The sequence below is a fragment of the Ricinus communis genome, chromosome 10 (genome assembly GCF_019578655.1).
Source record: "Ricinus communis isolate WT05 ecotype wild-type chromosome 10, ASM1957865v1, whole genome shotgun sequence".
In the NCBI taxonomy this organism is placed as follows: domain Eukaryota; kingdom Viridiplantae; phylum Streptophyta; class Magnoliopsida; order Malpighiales; family Euphorbiaceae; genus Ricinus; species Ricinus communis.
The window spans coordinates 1,741,403-1,762,259 of record NC_063265.1 but is presented as its reverse complement, the minus strand read 5'-3'; the positions used below and the strand labels follow the sequence as shown (position 1 = coordinate 1,762,259).

The following is a 20,857-nucleotide window of genomic DNA, read 5'->3' as shown; positions in this document are numbered from 1 at the left end:
CTAAACATTACCCCATATGGGCTTAGCTTAAGGTTTAGCCCACATGGACCTTGCCAAGCCCATGTAGTTTAAGCCTTAGCCCATGTGGCATGCTTTTCAAGGATTTCGGGAGTCCATTTGTCTCGATTTGAGGTTATTGTGGTTTTAAGGTCTTGGTTAGGGTTTAAGGCTTCAATAAGGGTTTTTTAGGATTTTATAATCTTGGCTAGGGTTTAAAGCTTCTGTCAAGGTTTTTAGGGTTTCACAGTCTTGGTTTTAAGGTTTCATCAGTCCATTCTAGGGCTTTTAAGGGTCCTCTGGTGTCTTTCAAAGCCTTTTCCTCCTTACCTCAAAGCTCACCCCATCGGACTTATCCTAGCCTCGTTATCAGGCTTATGTAAAGGATGAGCAAAAGTTAAGTAATAATATAATGCATATAAGAGCAACTACTATGGGCGACGTATTGAAATTATACAGTTGGACTATTATGCATTATCAATTAAGAGAACTTTACTATTTAAGTGTGAATAGTTTGAACCGACATCGAACCTGGGAACTAAAATTCATCCTCGATATAAGCTTGTCGAGGTAAAAAATAAGAGGAGATTTAACAAGTATGAGCCATTTGTTTTAGCTGCTCAAGCTTATCAAGTGTATTTTTGCCCTTACCCTGGGCTAAGGCGTGATAAAAGCGACTAGTGGGCTATTTGCAAAATTAAACTTAGGGTTGTGGTTAAAATTCCAAAATCATTTAAGATGAAACAACAATCTCGTGTCGTATAGGCCTTCCAAAAAGATGAAATTAAGACTCATTCTATTGCAATTGAAGACATTACAAAATTAGTCCCCTTGAATGATCCACAAGGTGAATATTTAAAAACTGAAGATGATGACAGTGTTGAAGAAAAGGAAGTGGAAGAGTTAGAATTGAATGAGGATGAAGAAACTTAAGAGGAGGGTTTGTACAATTACCCTGATAGTGATTAGAGTTAGACGAGGAATGATATATAAATTTTTACTAATTTGTATTAATCTATTGTTTTGAATTTTAATCATTAATAATATATTGTTGGAATACAATTTTCTTTAAATATATTTTGTATGTATATTTGCCTCTTATTTTAGCCAGTAGTTAGTATAAGGGGATGAGATAGGGCTACGCCCTCAAACCGAGGGACAGATGGGCAGGAGTGACCCAGATGAGGATCAAATGGTCGAGTACTAGTTGGCCAAGGGCAAGGCGGGCAAGGGTTCAGAGGTTCTATTGCCTCGCCTCATAGTCTCTCTGTTCAATCTCTCTAAAATTGTCTGGTTTAAAAATTATTTGAAAAATTTCATGCATGATAAGTATCCCATCTTTTTGTTAATGACACAAATGGGGAGAGATTTATGATAATGATGTGAATAGCTAAGAGAGAGCCATGGAGCACACTTAGGAATCAGACATCTACTCAGGGGAAGAAATTCTTACAAAACACTGAACAATTTCTATTTTTATCTTTTGTTGATTGTGTGTGAATATTTTTGCTTGTCCTTTGCTAGTATATACATTTAGGCATACCGGGCAAGAGAAGGTTGGTTTGCTCGGGTGGATGATGATGAAGACGTAGGCAAGATAGTCAAGGATATATATATATATATATATATATATATACATCTACTCAGGGGAAGAAATTCTTACAAAACACTGAACAATTTCTATTTTTATCTTTTGTTGATTGTGTGTGAATATTTTTGCTTGTCCTTTGCTAGTATATACATTTAGGCATAGCCGGGCAAAAGAAGGTTGGTTTGCTCAGGTGGATGATGATGAAGACGTAGGCAAGATAGTCACAGATCTGAGCAAACCAACCTTCTCTTGCTCGGCTAGCTCTACTGCGGGCTCTATCGACTTAAATCCCTGTCTCCTTTTTGGCCTGTTTTCTGATATATATATATATATATATATATATAAATAGCTCGACGCCAGGATGATAAAAAGCTTAACACCCCTCATTCTTATTACTTTTTCAAATATGAAAAAAAAATGAAAAGGTCGTCTTATTCAAAACCCCAATTATGAAATCTCCTTTCTCCCACTTCACACCTCGTAACGCACCGTTCTTATAGAGAGAGAGGCGCTTTCGCATCTTCTTAACCCGAAATGGCTGGGGAGAGTAAAGGTTCCTTTTTTAGGGTACTCCCGGGAACATATCCAGTGGAGACGGGATATATTTGTGTTTGTCCTGCTTTCTAATTGTTGATTTTGTCATCATAAAAGAAATGGAGAGATTGTTAGCCCCAAAACATTGTGTAAGGGACCCTCATAAGCTGGAGATCTAATAGAGGCACCCCCATAGGCTTGGGGATCTAGGTTTCTCCTTTCTCCACGAACTCGCTCTAGATTACAGATTCAACAAAATTTGCCTCTTGGATCTAGAATAGATTCTATGCAATGTGTATGACAACCCTTCTCCCTTCTAAGAGCCCTTGATGACTTGATAAGCTCATTGTAAAGCAGAAGGAAATGAGCTCATTGTAGAGCAGAAGTACACGAGTTTATTATAAAGCAAAAGTATATAAGCTCATTGTGGAGTAAAAAATACATGAGCTTAATGGAGAATAATAAATAATTAATCCCTTTGGATGAACTAGTATTATGCAGTTCTTGGAATTTGTTTACATATTTATATGAACTAGTCTTTTATTCTCTAATGAGCTTGTGTACTTCTTCTCTATAATGAGCTCTTATAATTTTTCTCTTCAATGAATGTATTGTTGCTCTCCAATAAGCTCATGTACTTTTTGCTCACCAATGAGCTTATGTACATGAATCCTAAAGGAGAGCATCTCGACTAACAACATCCTCTCAAGCTCACTGACCAATCTCCTTAATATCAAGATCATTCAAGAAATTTCCAACTATCGAGCATAAATACTGTTACTAGAGGGTAGGGCTACTAATAACTGACTAAAATATAGGCCGAACAACGTAGGTCGGACAGTGTAAACCGAGCATACAAGAATGTGCCGAACAAACATGAGTATGTCGAGCATATAAGAATAAGCCGAACATACAAGAGTAAGCTGAATTGATGAAAGTCCAAGTCCTAGTGGGAATACAATTCTAAGAAAGACTAATCATGGTTGGACTCTACTTAAGTAATCCAATTCGAATGAGGAAACCTATATACAACTAGAAAGACCAATCTTGATAGGTTTGGGAGTTTTTCATATTATATGTATTAATCCTAATAGGACTAGAAGACCTTCAGACCCTATATAAGAGACCGAGACACTACACATCAAGTAGAAAATATCTTCTACACTATTAGATACTCAACATTCCCAATCCTTTTATTGACTTACTCATCGGAGTGAGTGGTCAAATAAATATATTCGGTGCTCTTGATTTTTTTTTTGCATATATTTCAAAATTGGGCTCAACCAAAAAGCTCTGTGGACAGCTAATTTCATGGATCGGTTATCAATAATCATGACATTTTTCATGTTTATATGCTTAATTATAGCTGATTTCATGGATCAGTTATCAATAATCATGACATTTTTCTATGTTTGTATGCTTAAAAAGATGGTTGGACATGGTTTGTTTCTTACTCACCGGTTGCCTACTATTACAATCCATGGACAGCTCTAATTAGTCTTAAGCATTATAGAGCTAATTCGATACAAGTAGTCTTAAGCATTATGTAGCACTGCGGATGTATTATTGTATGTGAAGTTGCCATTAGAGAGAGAATTTAGTATGCACGTAGACTAGGAATATGTGGTAAGCTAGCGGTGGAAGACTGAAAATGAGAGAATCATAAACTAGCTGTAAAAAACTGAAAATGAGAGAATCATATTCATGTATGAACATTGTCACAATCTAAATACAATTTTGAAATAATGTCCAACTCTCTTATCTAAATACAATTTTGAAATAATGTCCAACTCTCTTTCTTTTTCCTTGTTTTTTTTCTCCTTCCTTTAAATAATCCTTCAAAATCTTGCTTGTTTCTCCAGAAAAGTACATCACAGTATTATGGGATACAACAGATCGACTAACCAGTCATTTGTTACATTTGAATAATCTCACTAGGAAAAAATGAATCAAGTAAAAGCTGATACTAAAATGAAGATATAATATTAAATTAAAAATATAAATGTATATATTTCCTTTAATCGAGAAGCTCCGTAGGATGACATCTGTTTCTAAACATAATAAAGATTATCAAAACTCCCGAAGAGGCATACAGTCACAATAATGAATGCCTTTTAGTCTTGTAGGGATATAAAATAAGTGTTACAATTAATGGAGGGGGCAAACATCTGATCTGACAACTGATGATTTCCCTACAGTTAATCTTCTATCTCTGCTATAATAAATTAAGATGCCTTTCTGGAAGAAAAACGCTCCAAGATGCACTTCCAAAGTTTAAATTTGCAGCAATCCATCTCTCCAGTAATTTCCTTTGCACTGTCTTCACATTTTAAACTCAAAACGTAGCTAAACATCAATGGTTGTACATGTTCCATTAAGTTTTAATCACAACTCATCATGAGTTTGTTCTCTGTCGACTTTTTCTTCACCAGAGTCTTTTAAATCCGCTGAAGTTTGTTCTCCATCGACTTTTTCCTGAAAAGTTGAATTGGAAGTATTCAGATTCTCTGAGCTGGTCTCACTTTCGTTTTTCTTAGGCTTCTCAACTTTGGGCTTTGGCTTGGGAATTCTGTTGACAGTGGCAACCTAAAATATACCAAAAACCACTTGAAACTGTGATTTCATGGAAAAGCTTGCATGCACATCCGCATTGCGTTCTTAATCAAGAACATAAAGGTGCAATAGTAATTTAATACCTTATCTTGAAGATTGAACACCTTTTCGTATATTTCTTCAGATGTAATTACTGGTTTGCTGAATGCTGAAGTCCTGTTGAAAAGATAAGAACCAAAAAGAAATGTCAGTGAACATGTCAAGTAACCAACACTTTTTCCACAGACCACGCTGGAAAAAGTAGCAGAAATCTATTCGATATCTGCAAGTTCTGCAACATCAAGTCTAAAAATTACACCAAAATTATTATTAACGCTGAAAGATTATATAAACCACTTCCCATGTTCAATCATGCATTAGAAAATATAAGATTGTCATTAAACCATCATCAAGATAAGAATACAGAGTATAAGAGAAAGATTATCAAAGTAGCCATAATGCACAATCAGCCCATATATAGCAATTGTCGAGTATCAAATATAAAGCTACCAGCAAACATATTCATGCATTACCAGTAGAACATGGCCCAAATAAGCTCCAAGGTAAAAGGTAAAATAAGTTCCCCAGTAAAAGATCATACATGCATAACCAATTGGACTATGAAATATCACAATATCAGAGTGATTTCCCTGTCTACATAAGGAAATGTCAGCTTCACTAAGTGCCATGTCATAACCCAATTTATACTTTACATCAAAAGTGCCTGCCTAGTGTGAGCAAGTATATAAAGCTTATCTACCATGATATCTAGTTACATAAGGGGAACCCAACGCTTGAAAAGCAGTGCATTTATTAAGTTGAAGTTGAAGGGACGTGTTTCTATGTGGAAAAGATTGAGGAACAGCCTAAGCAGGTGAAATTGAAGTTGTGGGAATTGGTGAAAGAGAAATTGGGTGATTAGCAAGTAATAAAAGAGTTGCTTTGCATCCTGTCTATCAAGATTGCTAGAGCTAGAAGATAAGTAAGGAGTTTGATAAAATAGCTGAAACTGAGAAAGCAACAAAAGATTCTGATCCAGAATAAGTTACAAAATTGATGGAGATGAGGAACCTATGCTAAATGAATCATTGGACAAACACCAAGAAGCCCAAAGTAAGGATTCCAAAGAACTCAAGCGATGCAATACAATCTTACCAGATCAACATATTAAAGCTTTTCATTAGACCTGATTTCTCTCCATCACACAGGAAATAAACATTAAAAATAGGGATTAGAAAAGAAATTAGTATTGATGGAAAAACAATTCTTGCCACATTTAGTGCATCATTGTTAGTGCTCCTGTAGTGACCTTATTTGGGTTTTTAATGACTTCTCTAGTTTTAAATGAGCATTTTGGATGACTGATATTAAGCTTTGTTTCAGGTCAGAGTCTGATCATATCATGGCACTTGTATGTTAATGATTGTCGTAATAGCTGAATAAGAGCAAATTCAATTTCCTTATAAAATATTGACCATAGTTACACTTTCATCCCTCTTGCTTGAAAACTGAATAAAATCATCCTTCACTTTTTAATTTTCAATACAAAAGCTCATAAATGTGGGACTAAAATATTGTTTTATTAAATATATGAGGGACTACAGTCTCATTCTTATTTTAAAGTTGAAGGACTCAAATATTGCGCGAGGAGCTGAGGACTAGAATTTAAATTTTATTTTAAAAGTTAAAGACTCCATTCAGTTTTTAAACAAGAGGAATGGGAGTATCATTAAGATGAAGATTCAGGGGGAAGTAGTAATTTGCTCTTAAATAAACCAGACTAAGTTGTGACTTGCTCTTGAGATATTGTTTACTTCTTCAGCTCATAGCCTAGCAGTTTGTCCTTCTATAAGAAGAGGGCTTTCAAGAGGGACAGGTACTATTGAATCTTATAAAGCTCAAGTCCTCTTAAATCTTAGTCAATACGGGATGTGGTATCATCATATCTCCCCTAGTCAAGAGGACTTGGGCTCGATTTGAACCTTCCCATAGACGATAGCAATGATGATGGGTCAATCCATAGACTAGATCACAATCCGCTCTTAGAGCATTACTTCAACTAATAGACTCACGGTTTTATCCTCTACAAGAAAAGGACACTCAAGAGGGAGAAGTGGTATTGGAACTTTACAAGGCCCAAGTCCATTTGACTCTTAGTCAATGTGGCATTTGGTATCATCATATATCCTCTTAGAACAAGGGACTGGGGCCCGATTTGAGTCTTTCCATGGATTGACACTAGTTGATAACTGGTCAATAGAAGGTCAGGTATCAATAGTGACTTGATCTCTGAAATTCCTACAAAGATATCAATAGAGTACACCTGGGTCTAGTTACTCACTCTGATGATTAAGTCAACAAAGAGATCTTAATAATAGAAAAAATTCGATAGGTTTAGAATTACGTACTACGTCTTGTGGTCATGCCTTTATATAGGCTTTATATTCTTGTACTACTCGAGTTGGGACATAAGTTGTAGACAACTTCCAATCCTGTTTAGATTGGTGCTTCTCTAACATATCATCCTTTCAAATACTTGTTCTATCATAATGTTATAAATCCCTTACTTAATCACGAGTAAAATTGTTCTCAAGCAGAATTTGTAATAACAATAGGATTAGGATTGAGTCAAACCCGATTTACTCGACACTTTATGGTCGGATATATGTATGCTCGATTATCAGTAGCCATGGTCTGTTTACTTTGTAGTTAATCACTCTTAAGCACACTTTTTTTATCATACTGCACTACAAGCAAAGTTGTAAAGAAACTAGACTCCTATAACCTTTTTTTTTAATAGCAATTTCATTCTAGCAAAGATTGAGTTGCAACATAAATTGGAAAACAAATAAATTTAATCTTATAAAAATGAAAAGAAAATATTTTAACTAAAAGCCTATTACCCATTAATCATAACAAATAACTTATCAATCCAACTACATTTTTGACAAGTAATATTTCCAAACAAGAGAACACATTAGTCATAGCAAACAGCTAATCGCCGTCATGCTCATTGCAATTAAAAAAATCAACAGCAACACCAAAGTAACCCCAAATCAGCCTCTTTGATAGACCTCCTTAACCTTTAGTTCCTCTCATATAGGGTATCACACTCGCGTTTGAAACGCATTGGTAATGGAGACAAGGCAAACATCAAGAAAAAATTCAAAAGATCAGGAAATTCAAAATTTTGGTCTAATATTTACAACTTCAATACCCAAAGGGTATTTCTATAATATTTAGCTTTTGTTAGAACAATAGTTAAAATATATTTTAGAAGTCTTAATTTTATTTTAAGTCTAATTTAGGAGTTTTAGTTGGTTTAGTATTTCCTAGTTAATATTAGTTTGTAATTCTCCTACTTTGGGATTCCTAATCCAAACAGTGTTAGGAACAATTTAGTCTATATATCTGTAGGCTCGTAACAGTTATTATTTAGTGTTCTCAAATTCAATAAACAAAGATCTCTTGTAAATTGCTGCTCTACAATTATGTGTTTCAATTCTCTTTAAATGTGACTCCTAAAACGTCTAACTGTTGACTCTTAGAAATCTTCTTATATTTCCTTGCCTATTTCTCTATTTCGGATCTAAATTTCCGTCAAACTAAACCTGGAATTCAATTTTAAAAACTTTATTTTCCGCTAAAATCAACCTAGAACATATTATCTAAATTTGTCCTGCATCAGTTTTGGTATCAGAGCTTCAAAATCCTTATAGTTTGATGTTTTAATCTTCATCAATAATGGAAATATATGATTTGTGTTTTGAATAAAGTGATCCAACAAAATTTTGTGATTGGATTGATTCTCTCGAATCTTACATTGATAACATTAACTATGAGGAACTATGTAAGGTAAGATTTGCAAAGTGTAATTCGATCAACTCTGCAAAATTATGGTGGTATAGTGCTGAGTATGATATACAAATAGGGACGCAAGCGCAAATTGATGCATGGCAAGAGATAAAAACAAAGCTTCAAAAAAAAATCTTTGCCATTGTATTACCGCCAAGGAATGGGAGCAAAGGTATACAATTCAACATATAGTTGCACGCTAATGGCTAATTACTTGAACCAATTTGAAAAGCAGAGTTTTTTTCATCAAGAGCATGAATCGAATTTTAATCAATTGAATGATAAGATGAGTTCAAGTTTAATTTTTTGAATGCTATGATGGATGAGTTGTTAGAAGGTTCCCTTTAAACCCTAGCAATCAAACTTACAAAACTAATAGTCAAGTCTTTGTACGAAAATCAGCCCCAAGTCTACAAGTTGCATCCAAGATCAATGGAGAACGTCCAGAAGTTGACATAAGCCTACAAGCTGTACCTAAGCCAAACCTAAGACCTAATCTGCAACTATGCCTAGTGTTGGTGAAGGAGCAAGAAACCTAATAGTAGAAAAGCCAAAAGTGCAGAACCAACAGCTAGAAAGTTTTGCAAATTTTCAATTTGACGAGGAAAACTTCAATATGTGCAACTAGAAGCTCCAAAGCAGATTCACATGCATTAATTTCAAGAGAGCAAGTGATAAAGCCTATTAAACAACTAGAGACACTTCCTCAACAAGCAAAAGGGTGGAACAACAATTGCAACTAATAGAAGAGCCTATGCGACTCCATGATCAACTTGGAAAAGGGATAGAAAGTCAAAGTCTGCAACCACAAACCGTTAAACCTCGAAATCCGGTCTGGTATTCACATGTCCAAGACTTTGAATATGACGATCCGATTCAAACAAAGGAAGAATTAGAACGGCATCAACAAGTAGAGCCTTTGCAATATGATTATCAACATGTGGAAAAGAAACAGGAGGTAATGTTTAACTTACGAACGATGCTCAAGAGGTTGAATTATGTTATTTAAATAGAACAAGTTATTTAAGTATGTCCTACATCAATTAGACAATCCAGAGAAGCAAAATTACTAAATATTATCTACAATTTATTTCATTGATTTTATATATAAGATATTAGTAGACCTAGAATATTAAAAGCTTAAAATTAGATCTAAACCCTTGTGCCGATACATCCATTTCTAGATGAAAGGCATTACATTATTGCTAAGAACAATTAAGCCACTGGATTTCTCAACTTAGATCCTGTATGGATTTCTGCTTCTATAGAATAATATTGTTCGTTATTGGGGTTACACGTGCAAATTATTATTATAAAAGTCATAAAATGAAATATTTGATAATTAGTATATAATATAATATTTACTAAACATATATAACTATCATGGGTATTTTTCTTTGTTGTATAGAAACTCATGTGTTATTATATACTTCACAAACTTAATGAAAAATTAGACTTTAAATAAATTTAAATAAAATCATAAAACATTTAAATTTTTTCTTTACTTTAATTTGAAGACTCATTACAATACTAAGCTTTATATGTTTATTTTATCCAATTACATTTTTTATTAAAATTATGATTTATCAAAAATAATTTAGTTGAATAATTATTTGTATTTATTTTCTCAATATAATTTAAGTATATTATTTTAATAATTATTTAATAAAAATATTGAAAAAAGTCTCCATGTTAATAAAAAAAGAAATGTGAAAAAAGTTCAATATTTTAGTTTTAGTATAATACTTTTAGTAGTAATAGTATTATAATTAAATAAAAATAGAATTTTTTATTTTTCAAAAAGAAAATAGTAAACATAAAAGATTTAGCTATCTTCATTCCGATCAGTCTATCATTATCATTTTGCCTATGTTTTACAACGTCAATTTGGAGTTTAATAACTCCTAATTTAATTATTTGACTATTAAATCACAGTTTAAGAAGTCATTGATCCAATGAGATCGATTTAACGATCAAACAATGACTATTAAACATATATTGAGTCCTTGAACTTTTCTGTTTCATTTTATTGAGTCCTTAAAATTTTAATTTGTTTTGTTGAGTTCTTAAATTTTTATTTTTAGTTTTATTAAGGACTTCTTATACATACTGCATGAGACTTTTGTTTGTGCTATTGAACACTTGTACTTTTATTTTTGTTTTAATTAAAAACCATTAAGTTCTCAATACAAGCAAAAACAAAAGTAGAAGGGCTTAATGAAATAAAATGAGAAGTTTAAGGACTTAAAAATGTATTTTGCCAATAATAAATCCAGATCATAGTCCACAATAATTAATATTCATCATTTACTTTTCTCAAAATTAATGTAGTTTACACCATAGGATGCAAGACTAATAAATGCTAAATATGCAAATGAATAGAGCACATAAATATGTTTCCTTAAGAATTGAACAGGAAGTTAACCACAAAATCGCAGGTGTATGTGCATGTCTTAATCTAAAACTATAGACAAATGAACATAAGTGACCAAATAGTTCAAGAAACTCAGGGCAATATTAGCAACAAAAATTGATGGAAAAAACTTACCTCTTCTGCTCAGCCTCCTTCTCATCAAGCCAACTCTTTACCTTATTAGCATCACTTCGAACCTGTAAAAGCCATTAAAAGTCTTTAATCTTTTAAAGTTCAAGAAAAAATCATAAATATGCTGAGTTAAACTAAGTGTGAAAAAGCACCTCATCTATTCTATTCTTTGGAAGCCATGGTTTGTTCGTCTCCCAGCTCTGTACAATCTGTAGACACTCAAAGAAAGTAAAGACCAATCCTGCTATAAAAAACCAAACCACAGCCACATAGAGAAGGTAACATTGGCAGCTAAATGCTGTTAGTTTCTATCTATAAAAGTTTGCAAAATGAGTAACATTTGCAACAACTATTTGTAATAATCAAATCATATACAACCAATGATGATATACATGTCAACAGTAAAATGCAGGAAAGTCAGCAATGAAAGACCCAGCTAGCAACTAATTATGCTGCAGGACTGACAAGTGGTCGTTTTCATCAAAGATTCCTTAACAAAGACAAAAAAACGCAGCATACAATGGAGGACCAATTCGAACATCATACACAGTGACATTGTTAAATAATCAAGAGTAAAATTGATACAAGAAAAAAAAATTCCATGAGTCCAAGCAGTTCTTCATAAAAACATATGCAACTTCATGCAAAGGCATGTTATCATAATCTGGTCCAAACCGACTTGCCTAGCTTTTAAAGAACGGTTAACAGTTAACTAGCAATAAATAAATAAAAAAAGAGATATTCCACCAGTGATAACTGGTCCTATTTTTAGAAAATAAAGACACAAGCACATGGCAACAATTCTTATTACTAAAACGCATTACTATTATTCTTATGATTTAAATTGTATATTCCTCAAAATTTTCCATTTGGAAAATTTACTTCCCTCACTCCCATTTGAGGCCTATAACATCCCAAGAATACTGTTAATGACATTAAATAACAAATGCATATTACCAGACAGGGTAAGTTTTGGCATAGAAAGATTATTGAAGTTTGCTCAAATTAAAACTATTTGAAGTACCTGTTGCAGCTCACTAAGGTATTTTCGAGCAAGTTCCATTGCTGCTGGCCTTGCAGTAAGTTCATTGTACCTGCAGCAAAGTGTTACCAGTTAGCTCAAGACTCATAATTTTTAGTACGAAAAGATATGTGTCTCATCTCAGAGATGCTCAGTCCCAACTATGCCAAAAACGTTGTCATAACCTGAAAAATATAGGGTCACCAGTAGCTTTTAATGAATCTAGGCGATCCTGAAACTCAGTAGCAGTGGCATCTTCACCATCAGTATATAGCCATTCTTGAACCTGAATAATACAAGATGTTAATGGCAGCAATTTATGTCAGAACAGCTGAACGATAGGCCCTTTGAGCTCTAATGAATGAAGAGATTTGAACTAAAGAAAAAATAAAAATGAAATAGAAGTAGGAGAAGAACAAAAAAGAAAAGAAACGAAAAGAAAAAGGCTGTTCTCAGGAAAAGATAAAATTAAATGGGGAAGAGAAAGGATTACCTCATCAAGCTTTTCAATAAAAGACTTGCGTTCATCATCAGAAGAAATTTTCTCAAACTTCTCAGATGTTTCAAGCTGGCATGCCCAAGAATCAATATGGAAAAAAATAAATAAATAAATAAAAGAAATATAAAGTTGACTATCATATAAAACAATTCGACAGAGAAAAAACCTTCATATAGCTATTTTAGGCAATACTGTAAGCCTAAAAGCATATAAGAAAACAAATAGAAAAATACAGAAGAAGCATACCGCGCAAATTCAAGATAACCAAAACTATATGGCTACACCAGAAACGTAAACACGTCCCATTTTTTTATGGAAAGAAGTTATATTGACTGAAGAATTCTGACCTTATCTTTAGTTGAATATATATAACCTTCCAAATTATTTTTCAATTCAGCAGTCCTCCGCCGCTCAGCATCCTTTTTGTCCAATGCTTCTAATTTTAGTTTGGCTTCACCCTGAGATTCTCCTGAAAGAGGCATTCCAGGTCCTGCTGTCTTGTCAAGTATCTACAGACAATTAAAAAAAATTAGAAATCAAAAAAATGAAAGAATATGATGCAAAACACAATGACAGTATCAGGAAATTATCTAGCAGCTAAGCTAGAGAGTTTTCAAGCTGATATTTTCACCTTCAGTGGAATTCTAAATGTCCTCTTTTTCAGCTTCTTTTCTGTACCCAGCTCAATGGCATCTGGCTCTTCAATGTTAGGGTTGGATGCATTGCCTATCCCCCCATCAGAATGCAAGCTTTCAGTGCTCTCTTCTGAAGTATTTTTAGCTCCAGGGTTAACTGACATGTTTGGAGAGGAAGCAGTTGTATTTGCTATACTCTGATTCCTTTTAGGAACTTCCACCCATTCTGATATTTCAACAACAGCATCTGCTCGATCCAGAGAAAGAATCCCACTTCGACTAAGAGAAAAGTGCAGATTTGCCTTGATAGGAGACGACAAGTTTCGAGATGAATATCTAGACAACACAAGTAAAAAAAAAATAGAACAGTTCATCAGCAGAACTTTTCAGCATAAAATAATTTCGCAAGTTAGAAAAATGGAAGCACGGTATCCGTCCAAATAGGATTAGAGAACTAAAATCCTTACTTCTCACTTGCATCTGTCACACCAGAAACAGCATACTTTGCAAATACAGGAGAGACAGTGCCAGGCGGTAAAAGACCTTCACTCTCATATGCAAGTGAAACTTCAAAGTCTTTGTCATGAATAAGGGATCTGAACATCTGTAAAACATCAAACCTCATGTTAAAAGTAAACATACAGAGCAAAATTCATAAAGCCAAAGCATCAGAATGGATTCTCTTTCCTCTCATTAACCAAATCAGACAACAGATTCACATTCTGATTTCAAGCACAACAGACTTAATTGCCGTGTTTCACTTCAAATGAAAGACATAAATATTACAATGCTATTTACCTTACTGGGGAGTTTTTTCATCCTTGGCACAAGCAACTGCCTAGTGCTCTCATCTTTCAGAAGATTACGCCCATCTAACTCAACCACAAATCCATAGGAAGAACCGTCAATCATTCCTAGCTTGCGATTCAATTTGATCCCATCACTCAGATTTGCAGCATGCAGTGCTGCACCAAGAACTGTAGCCTCATCAGCATCAAGATGTTTGTCCAGCTCACTCCTTCCAAGAAATTCCTGGATCTTGGCCTGTTATCATTAAAAACCAGAATTATTACAAGCTACCTTCACTAACCAAACAAAAACCAATGGAGCAATGCTAGGGATAGTTGCCCAACTATGGCTGCAGTGACATAGTAATTTATCCTATATGGAATTCAATTTTTTACATGATGCATGCCAAAAAGCATCCAGATAGGCAACTACAGCACTGTAGCTATAGTTGTTCAACTAGCTCATGAACTTCTGAAATCAAATAACAGAGCTCAAATAATTTTTTCAGAAGCCTGTGTTGAATTGTTAGTTATGACAACAATGCTAAGCTATCAAAACATCACAGGCTTTTGAAAAGAATTTATTCCAACTATGTAAACAGCATACAGCATAATAATACATCTTCATATCAACAATTGTAAAACTTATGCCCACAACCATTTAAGATGAGATTTATTTGGAGTGCTGAAGGAAGCAAAACATAGAAGCATGTTTTCGCAGCTAATGCATGATAGGGAATTATCCAGGATTTGTCTTGAAGAACATATACTGCACAGAGGCAGATACACTGCAAATATAAAAATAGGACACCAACTGATGAAGATGTTCAGGAAAATGATTCAACCAGCAAAGAACAATTATAATCGCTAAAAGGATGAACTGCCAGATTATTATCCAGTTATCTGAAAAAATCGAGAAGAATCCATAAACATTTTTCAGTAGACCAGATATGAAAGTTTACCAATATACAATGATTTAACCCAAATAGAAGCTCTAAAGAAAATTAAGAAAGGCCTGGAACAAGCATTTCAACATATGAAAGTTCGATGTAGAAACGTAATTAATCATAAGAAACTCCAAAAGGGAAAGTGATACTTTTCCAACAATATCGCAAACAAGAGAGATCAGCTGCTAAAAGCTAATAAGTTAATTTGAAATCATCATCCATGTAGCATGAGCTCTAAAACCTGTTTTTCTCATTGGAATATATTGAAACAGAAGATTCTGAGGCATCACAGAGTCTAGCTTTGCTCTAATCACCTACTAATTATCAGCTACCTATGTTATATCCTCACAGAATTTACTACATTATTTCTAAAATCAATTACTACGCACAAATCACAAATAATATATATAGAATAAAATTCCAAGAAGTGGAGGAATTTGCAGTATAAGTTATGTAATGCTTGCACTATGATTAACTCAAAACAGAAAGACATAAAAGAGCTGCTTCAAAACGATAGATGATTGACCTCATTTAAGGAAAAGAAAAAAAAAAAAAAGACCATTACCCTCTTGTCCACTTCTTACCAGAGCAGCATCCAATCTATGTCACACATTATAAAAATTATTATCTTCTTTTAAGATCCTTTCAGAAAATTAATAAGGGGTTGAATTTTGACTCTCAAGTAATTAACCTCTGCTACATAGAAAAAGTAACAAAAGGGAAAAGACACAATTGGAATGATAAATCTGGAATAAGGAAAAACTGATTTATTGCTGGCTGAAATTCCATTTCTGCAGCGAAATGACTCAAAACCAACTAAAAAGGCAAACTAGAGGCAATGCACAATAAGGACAGTAGATATTTTGTTTTCCCCCACAGTAATTAATAGGCGAGACTACTACCATGTTTAAAAATCTAATCATAAACTTGAGTTCAATAGTGAATTACTGATAAGAAGAAATCAGCTTTTCAAGCATGCTGAGAATGATAGTTACAGTACCAACCTTCAACTTTGGCACTCTGGTAGCACCTCCTATAAGCTCTATAGCATGCAATTCATCCACTTTGAGACCTGAATGCTTAAGCACATCTTTGAGAGGTGAAAGAGATCTATCCCACAAATCTTCACACAGTTCTTCAAACTTATCACGTGTTATAGTACTCCTGCAAAAAGAAGAACAATTAATATACAACTGAAATAGAATATATGTCCCGATTGACTTATCAAGCACAGTAGTAAAGTATATAATACCTAAAGTCCCGATCATCATAGAGAGACTCAACTGATATTGGAGCCATTGAGTTCGCACTCAAGATTTCTTTTGTACGTTTAACCTGTTTCTTCAATTTAGCCATAGCCTTAGGAGACGTTCTCACATCAACCCCATTTCCAACTTGTTTATTAAACTCATCTGCGAAGTATTCCACCAACCTTGCTTCCATATATTGCCCTCCCAGTTCTGCGTCCCATCTAACATCCTTAACCTGGACAAACAATGATAAAAGGATAATAAAGTTATATTGCTATACAACTTCAGAACCATTTATAATTTTCTTTTTTTAAGAAAATATAATACCTGAAATTGATTAATGGAGACAGTCTTTCCGAACTCCTTGGCATTATAAGCTGAGTAATAAACAAGAGCAGCATAAGTAGTACTTGACCCCATATCATAAAAGATAACGTACCTAGACGCATTAGAAAAATCCTTATCAATCCCATATTGCAAAGCAGCACCAGAATGTTCATTTATCAAGGAAAGCACATTAATCCCAGCCAATTGCGCCGCCTGAACCAATCCCCTTCTCTCCGCCTGTCCAAAATACGGAGGCACACTTATGACCGCATCCTTGACAACCACCTTGGAATGAAACTCCGCAAGATTCATGGCATAACTCAATATCATAGCCACCAATTCCTCAACCGAAAAGACGGTAAGATTATCATCAATTTGAACAGCTATAGCCCCTCTAGAATCTTCCACAATATCAAATGGCAAATACATTGAATCCAGAAAGGACTTAACGTGGGAATAAGATTTCCCTATCAAGTCTCGGAGGTGGGAATAGACTTTCTCAGGGTAACGGGCTGTGATCCCAGCGGCTTCTTCACCAAGAAGGCGGGTCCCGGAGTGGAATGCAACTAAAGCAGGGGATTTTCGCTTGGACATTTCGTTTATTGCGATTGAAATTGGGGTTTGGCCTGGTTTTAGGTTTACAACTGCTACTTTTACCCATTCTGATCCTAGATCTATACTTGACACAGCTGATTCCGACGGAATTATATTTAAGTTTAAAAATAACCACACCAATAACCCTAATTTCAGTCCTACTAATTTCTTCATCATCCTCGATCACACACAACCAACTCCAAACAATTGTTCACGTTTTTCTTTCTGCTTCTTTTCCTTTTGGTTTAGCCTGAAACCTGTGGAATTTTGTGCAATACTTAAAACTGCTTTACGTTGTGTGTGTCGACGTGGATCGAGTGTGAGAAACGCTAGCTAATAAGATTCTGCCACGATGGAATAACTACACGTGGCGATACGTGAGACGTCAGCTGCCGTCGTGCAGACGACGATCAATTTACAGTGCGGCTTATTTATTATAGTTACCGAAATTTCTTATTTTATTTATTTGTTTTTCAAGTTTTCTATTCACGCTTATAATCTATAATCTATATATAAAGAAAAAAAAAATTATTATTTTTCTATAGAATATAAGTTATATTTATATTTATATAGTATAAAAACTAATAAAATAGTAGAAAAGAAGAAATTTTAAATGTAAATCATAAAAGTAATTAAAATAAATTTGTGACATATTAAAAAATTTATTAGTCTAATATAATAAATAAATAAAATATTTAATTTTGGATATATGATATCAAGAAATAATAAAAAATAAATAGCAAAAACTCTAATAATTTTATTTATTAAAGGTACTTATTATTTTGATATATAAAAATTTATTAACGTAATAAAATACATAAAAAATAAAATTAATAAATATATATTTTCTCATATTTATTTACTTCAGTATATAAAAAATATAAAGATTTCATAAAAATGAACCATATGGTTTTTATAAAAGACTAATATAAATAAAAAAATAATATTATAAAATAAAAATAAAATTTATTCTATATTGATATAATTATAATATATATATATGTGTATAAAAAAAATTTCTAATTAAATTTTATGAAATCATCTTATATTATTTTCTGATAAAAAAATGACATGTGACACGTTCATGAAATATTAACTATAAATTTTTTATAAAAAAATTAAATATAATCTTAAATATCAATAATGAATATAATATTTATAATTTATTTAAATATAAAATTATTATATAGTATAATAATTATTGTAGCTACTACAAATTAATAATAAATTTTATTATTTTCTATATATATATATATATATATAGGTAAGAGAGTAGACATTTTAAATTTGAATCGTAAAAATAGTTAAAAGAAATTCTTGACATATTGAAGAATTTATTAGTCCAATATAATAAATAGAAAAAAAATTAATCTATATATATATGATATCAAAAATAATAAAAATAAAATAAATAGTAAAAATTCTGATTATTTTATTTATTAAAAGTAATTATTATTTAGATGTATAAAAACTTATTAGTGCAATAAAATAAATAAAATAACAAAATATAAGTATATATACTTCTCATATTTATTTACCTTAGCATGTAAAAATATAAAATTTTCATAAGAATGTATTATATGATTTTCATAAAAAAATTAATATAAATATAAACAAAAATATTATAAAATAAAAATAAAACTTAATTTTGTATTAATATAATTATAAACTTGACTATATGACATATAAAATAAAATTTTGAAATATAATATAAATAAAATAATCATACAATAACATGAGTAAAGTGTTATTATATACATAAAGAAGGCTAGATTTTTCCATAAAATTTAATTTGGTAGAATTTTATGAAGTCATGTTATATTGTTTTTCAATGAGAAAATAACATAAAGCACACATAAAAAGGATCGTTATGCTCGCATCCCGCTACTCAAAATAGAAGCGGTCTCGTGCGATCTCATGGTACGGCCATCATTAAGTTGGGTTTGCTTGCGGTTAAAGAATCCTCCACGGAAATTTCCTCAACTCTCTTTTTTATATATAAAAAAAAAAAAAAACTTTTTACATCATCAGCCTCCAACAAGCTACTGCCAAAAGAGGGTGACGACAAATATTAACTCATAAACTTTTATAAACAAATTAAATATAATTTTAAATGTTAATAATAGTATTTATGATTTATTTAAATATAAGATTATTATATAGTATAATAATTATTATAGTTACTATAAATTAATAATAAATTTTATTATCTTTCTATAAAATATATGTTTATATTTTTATATGTAAAAAAAATTTATAAAATAATAAACAATTATAATAAGCCTATTAAAAGTTAGATTTTTATTAGCTAAACCTCTATCTCTTTATTTATAATAAGACAAACATTTAAATGCTTTCCTCTCCATTTATTCCACATCTCATCACTTCTCCTTCTTTTAACACTTCTACAGTCTTACACTTTTTATTATCATTATCTGTTGCATAACACAATGTATTAAATTTTCTTTTTTTTCCTCACTAATTCTCCTGATCGCTTTTAATCATCTAAATTTTAGGTTTTAAAAAATGGCATTGAAGCGAGAATGCTATATTTTGGAAGGAATAAAGGCAATGGAACTCAATTATGGATTGCTCTTGTTATTTTCTTCCTTATCCAACACCGATATTTTCTTTGCTAGCAGAGGTCTTTATACATGCGATTCAACTGGTTAGTTCTTTACTTTAATTTCTTGCGGTTTTACCTTTAGCCATTGAGAGCTTTTATTTATTCTTTATTGAGAATTGATATTAAAACATAAGAAAATGTGCAATGAAAGCAAAACAAAAAAATTTCAATTTCCATCAAGGATCTCATTAACGTAAAGTACTCATAACATAATAAACAAGCAAAAGATGGAGTAGAGTTACAAATGGAGTTTTCAGTGAATCCAATGGGTGCTTCTTGCTTTGTTGATTCTTAATTCTTTAAAGATGATTGATTCACTTTAAAGCTGCTCAGATGACCAGCCTCTTTTGGTGATTCGCACAAGCTTCTAAACAAATATCTCTTAAACAACTTTTAAGAGATTGAGAAAAGATGTAGGAGATAGAATGCTAGTTGCAAGCAAGGGGGATGAATCAATTAATTTTATTAATTGATTCACCTAGGGTATTATTCTCATTAAAATACTTCTCTTAATAAAAACATCAATCCTAGTTGTTTCATGCATCTCTTTCTATATATATGGTATTTTATTCAATGTCCTCAAAGCTTTAGGATTACTACAAAATCTTAGCTTATATTAAGTTGGGCTTTTATTTTTCTAATCGAAATTTGATTAATTAAAGATATTATCCATAGATAATAAACTCATCATATGCCTATTATACAAGACCCATTAGCTCTTAATTAATTAACTTTTAATTAGGCCCAATATATATGAGCTTAAGCTCAATATTTAAAGCCTCATTTTAATCCTCGCTTCTATTAATGTGTGACATAAAAGGTTCCTAACATGTTGGCAATGAATATGAATTATGAATTAAACTCTTTTAATTAAATAAATTCTATAATTTAGTTTAATCCATATTCATATATCAAGATTGACATCTAGCAATGCATCATGACCACCCAAATATAAAGGAATGATTAAAGTGCTTTAATCACACAGTTAACAATCTTATAGTGTGATTTAATCCTTTGATTGTATTTTTATCTCAATTGATTCATAGAGTATAGATG

The 20,857-nt window shown here is 32.3% G+C and overlaps 1 protein-coding gene across 1 annotated transcript; it reads right to left on the bottom strand.

Moving 5' to 3' along the window:
- Positions 1-4,083: 4,083 nt before the first annotated feature.
- On the bottom strand, positions 4,084-17,451 carry LOC8270539 (heat shock 70 kDa protein 17). The gene is made up of 14 exons (XM_002520552.4): positions 16,582-17,451; positions 16,257-16,489; positions 16,009-16,168; positions 14,068-14,313; positions 13,737-13,873; positions 13,266-13,605; positions 12,982-13,143; positions 12,629-12,703; positions 12,321-12,421; positions 12,139-12,208; positions 11,267-11,323; positions 11,118-11,179; positions 4,819-4,891; positions 4,084-4,708 (listed from the first exon to the last, which is right to left on the bottom strand). Exons 1-14 carry the CDS (start codon positions 17,350-17,352, stop codon positions 4,508-4,510), a joined length of 2,688 nt encoding a protein of 895 aa, XP_002520598.1. The 5' UTR covers positions 17,353-17,451; the 3' UTR covers positions 4,084-4,507.
- Positions 17,452-20,857: the final 3,406 nt, after the last annotated feature.

Bases quoted from the DNA above. Each gene is read 5' to 3' on its own strand.
- LOC8270539 (XM_002520552.4), bottom strand. From the start codon at position 17,352: ATGATGAAGAAATTAGTAGGACTGAAATTAGGGTTATTGGTGTGGTTA. The intron at 13,144-13,265 runs GTGAAAATATCA...AATTGTCTGTAG, and splicing joins CATTTAGAATTCCACTGAAG to ATACTTGACAAGACAGCAGG. The intron at 12,704-12,981 runs GTCAGAATTCTT...TGGGCATGCCAG, and splicing joins TATATTCAACTAAAGATAAG to CTTGAAACATCTGAGAAGTT.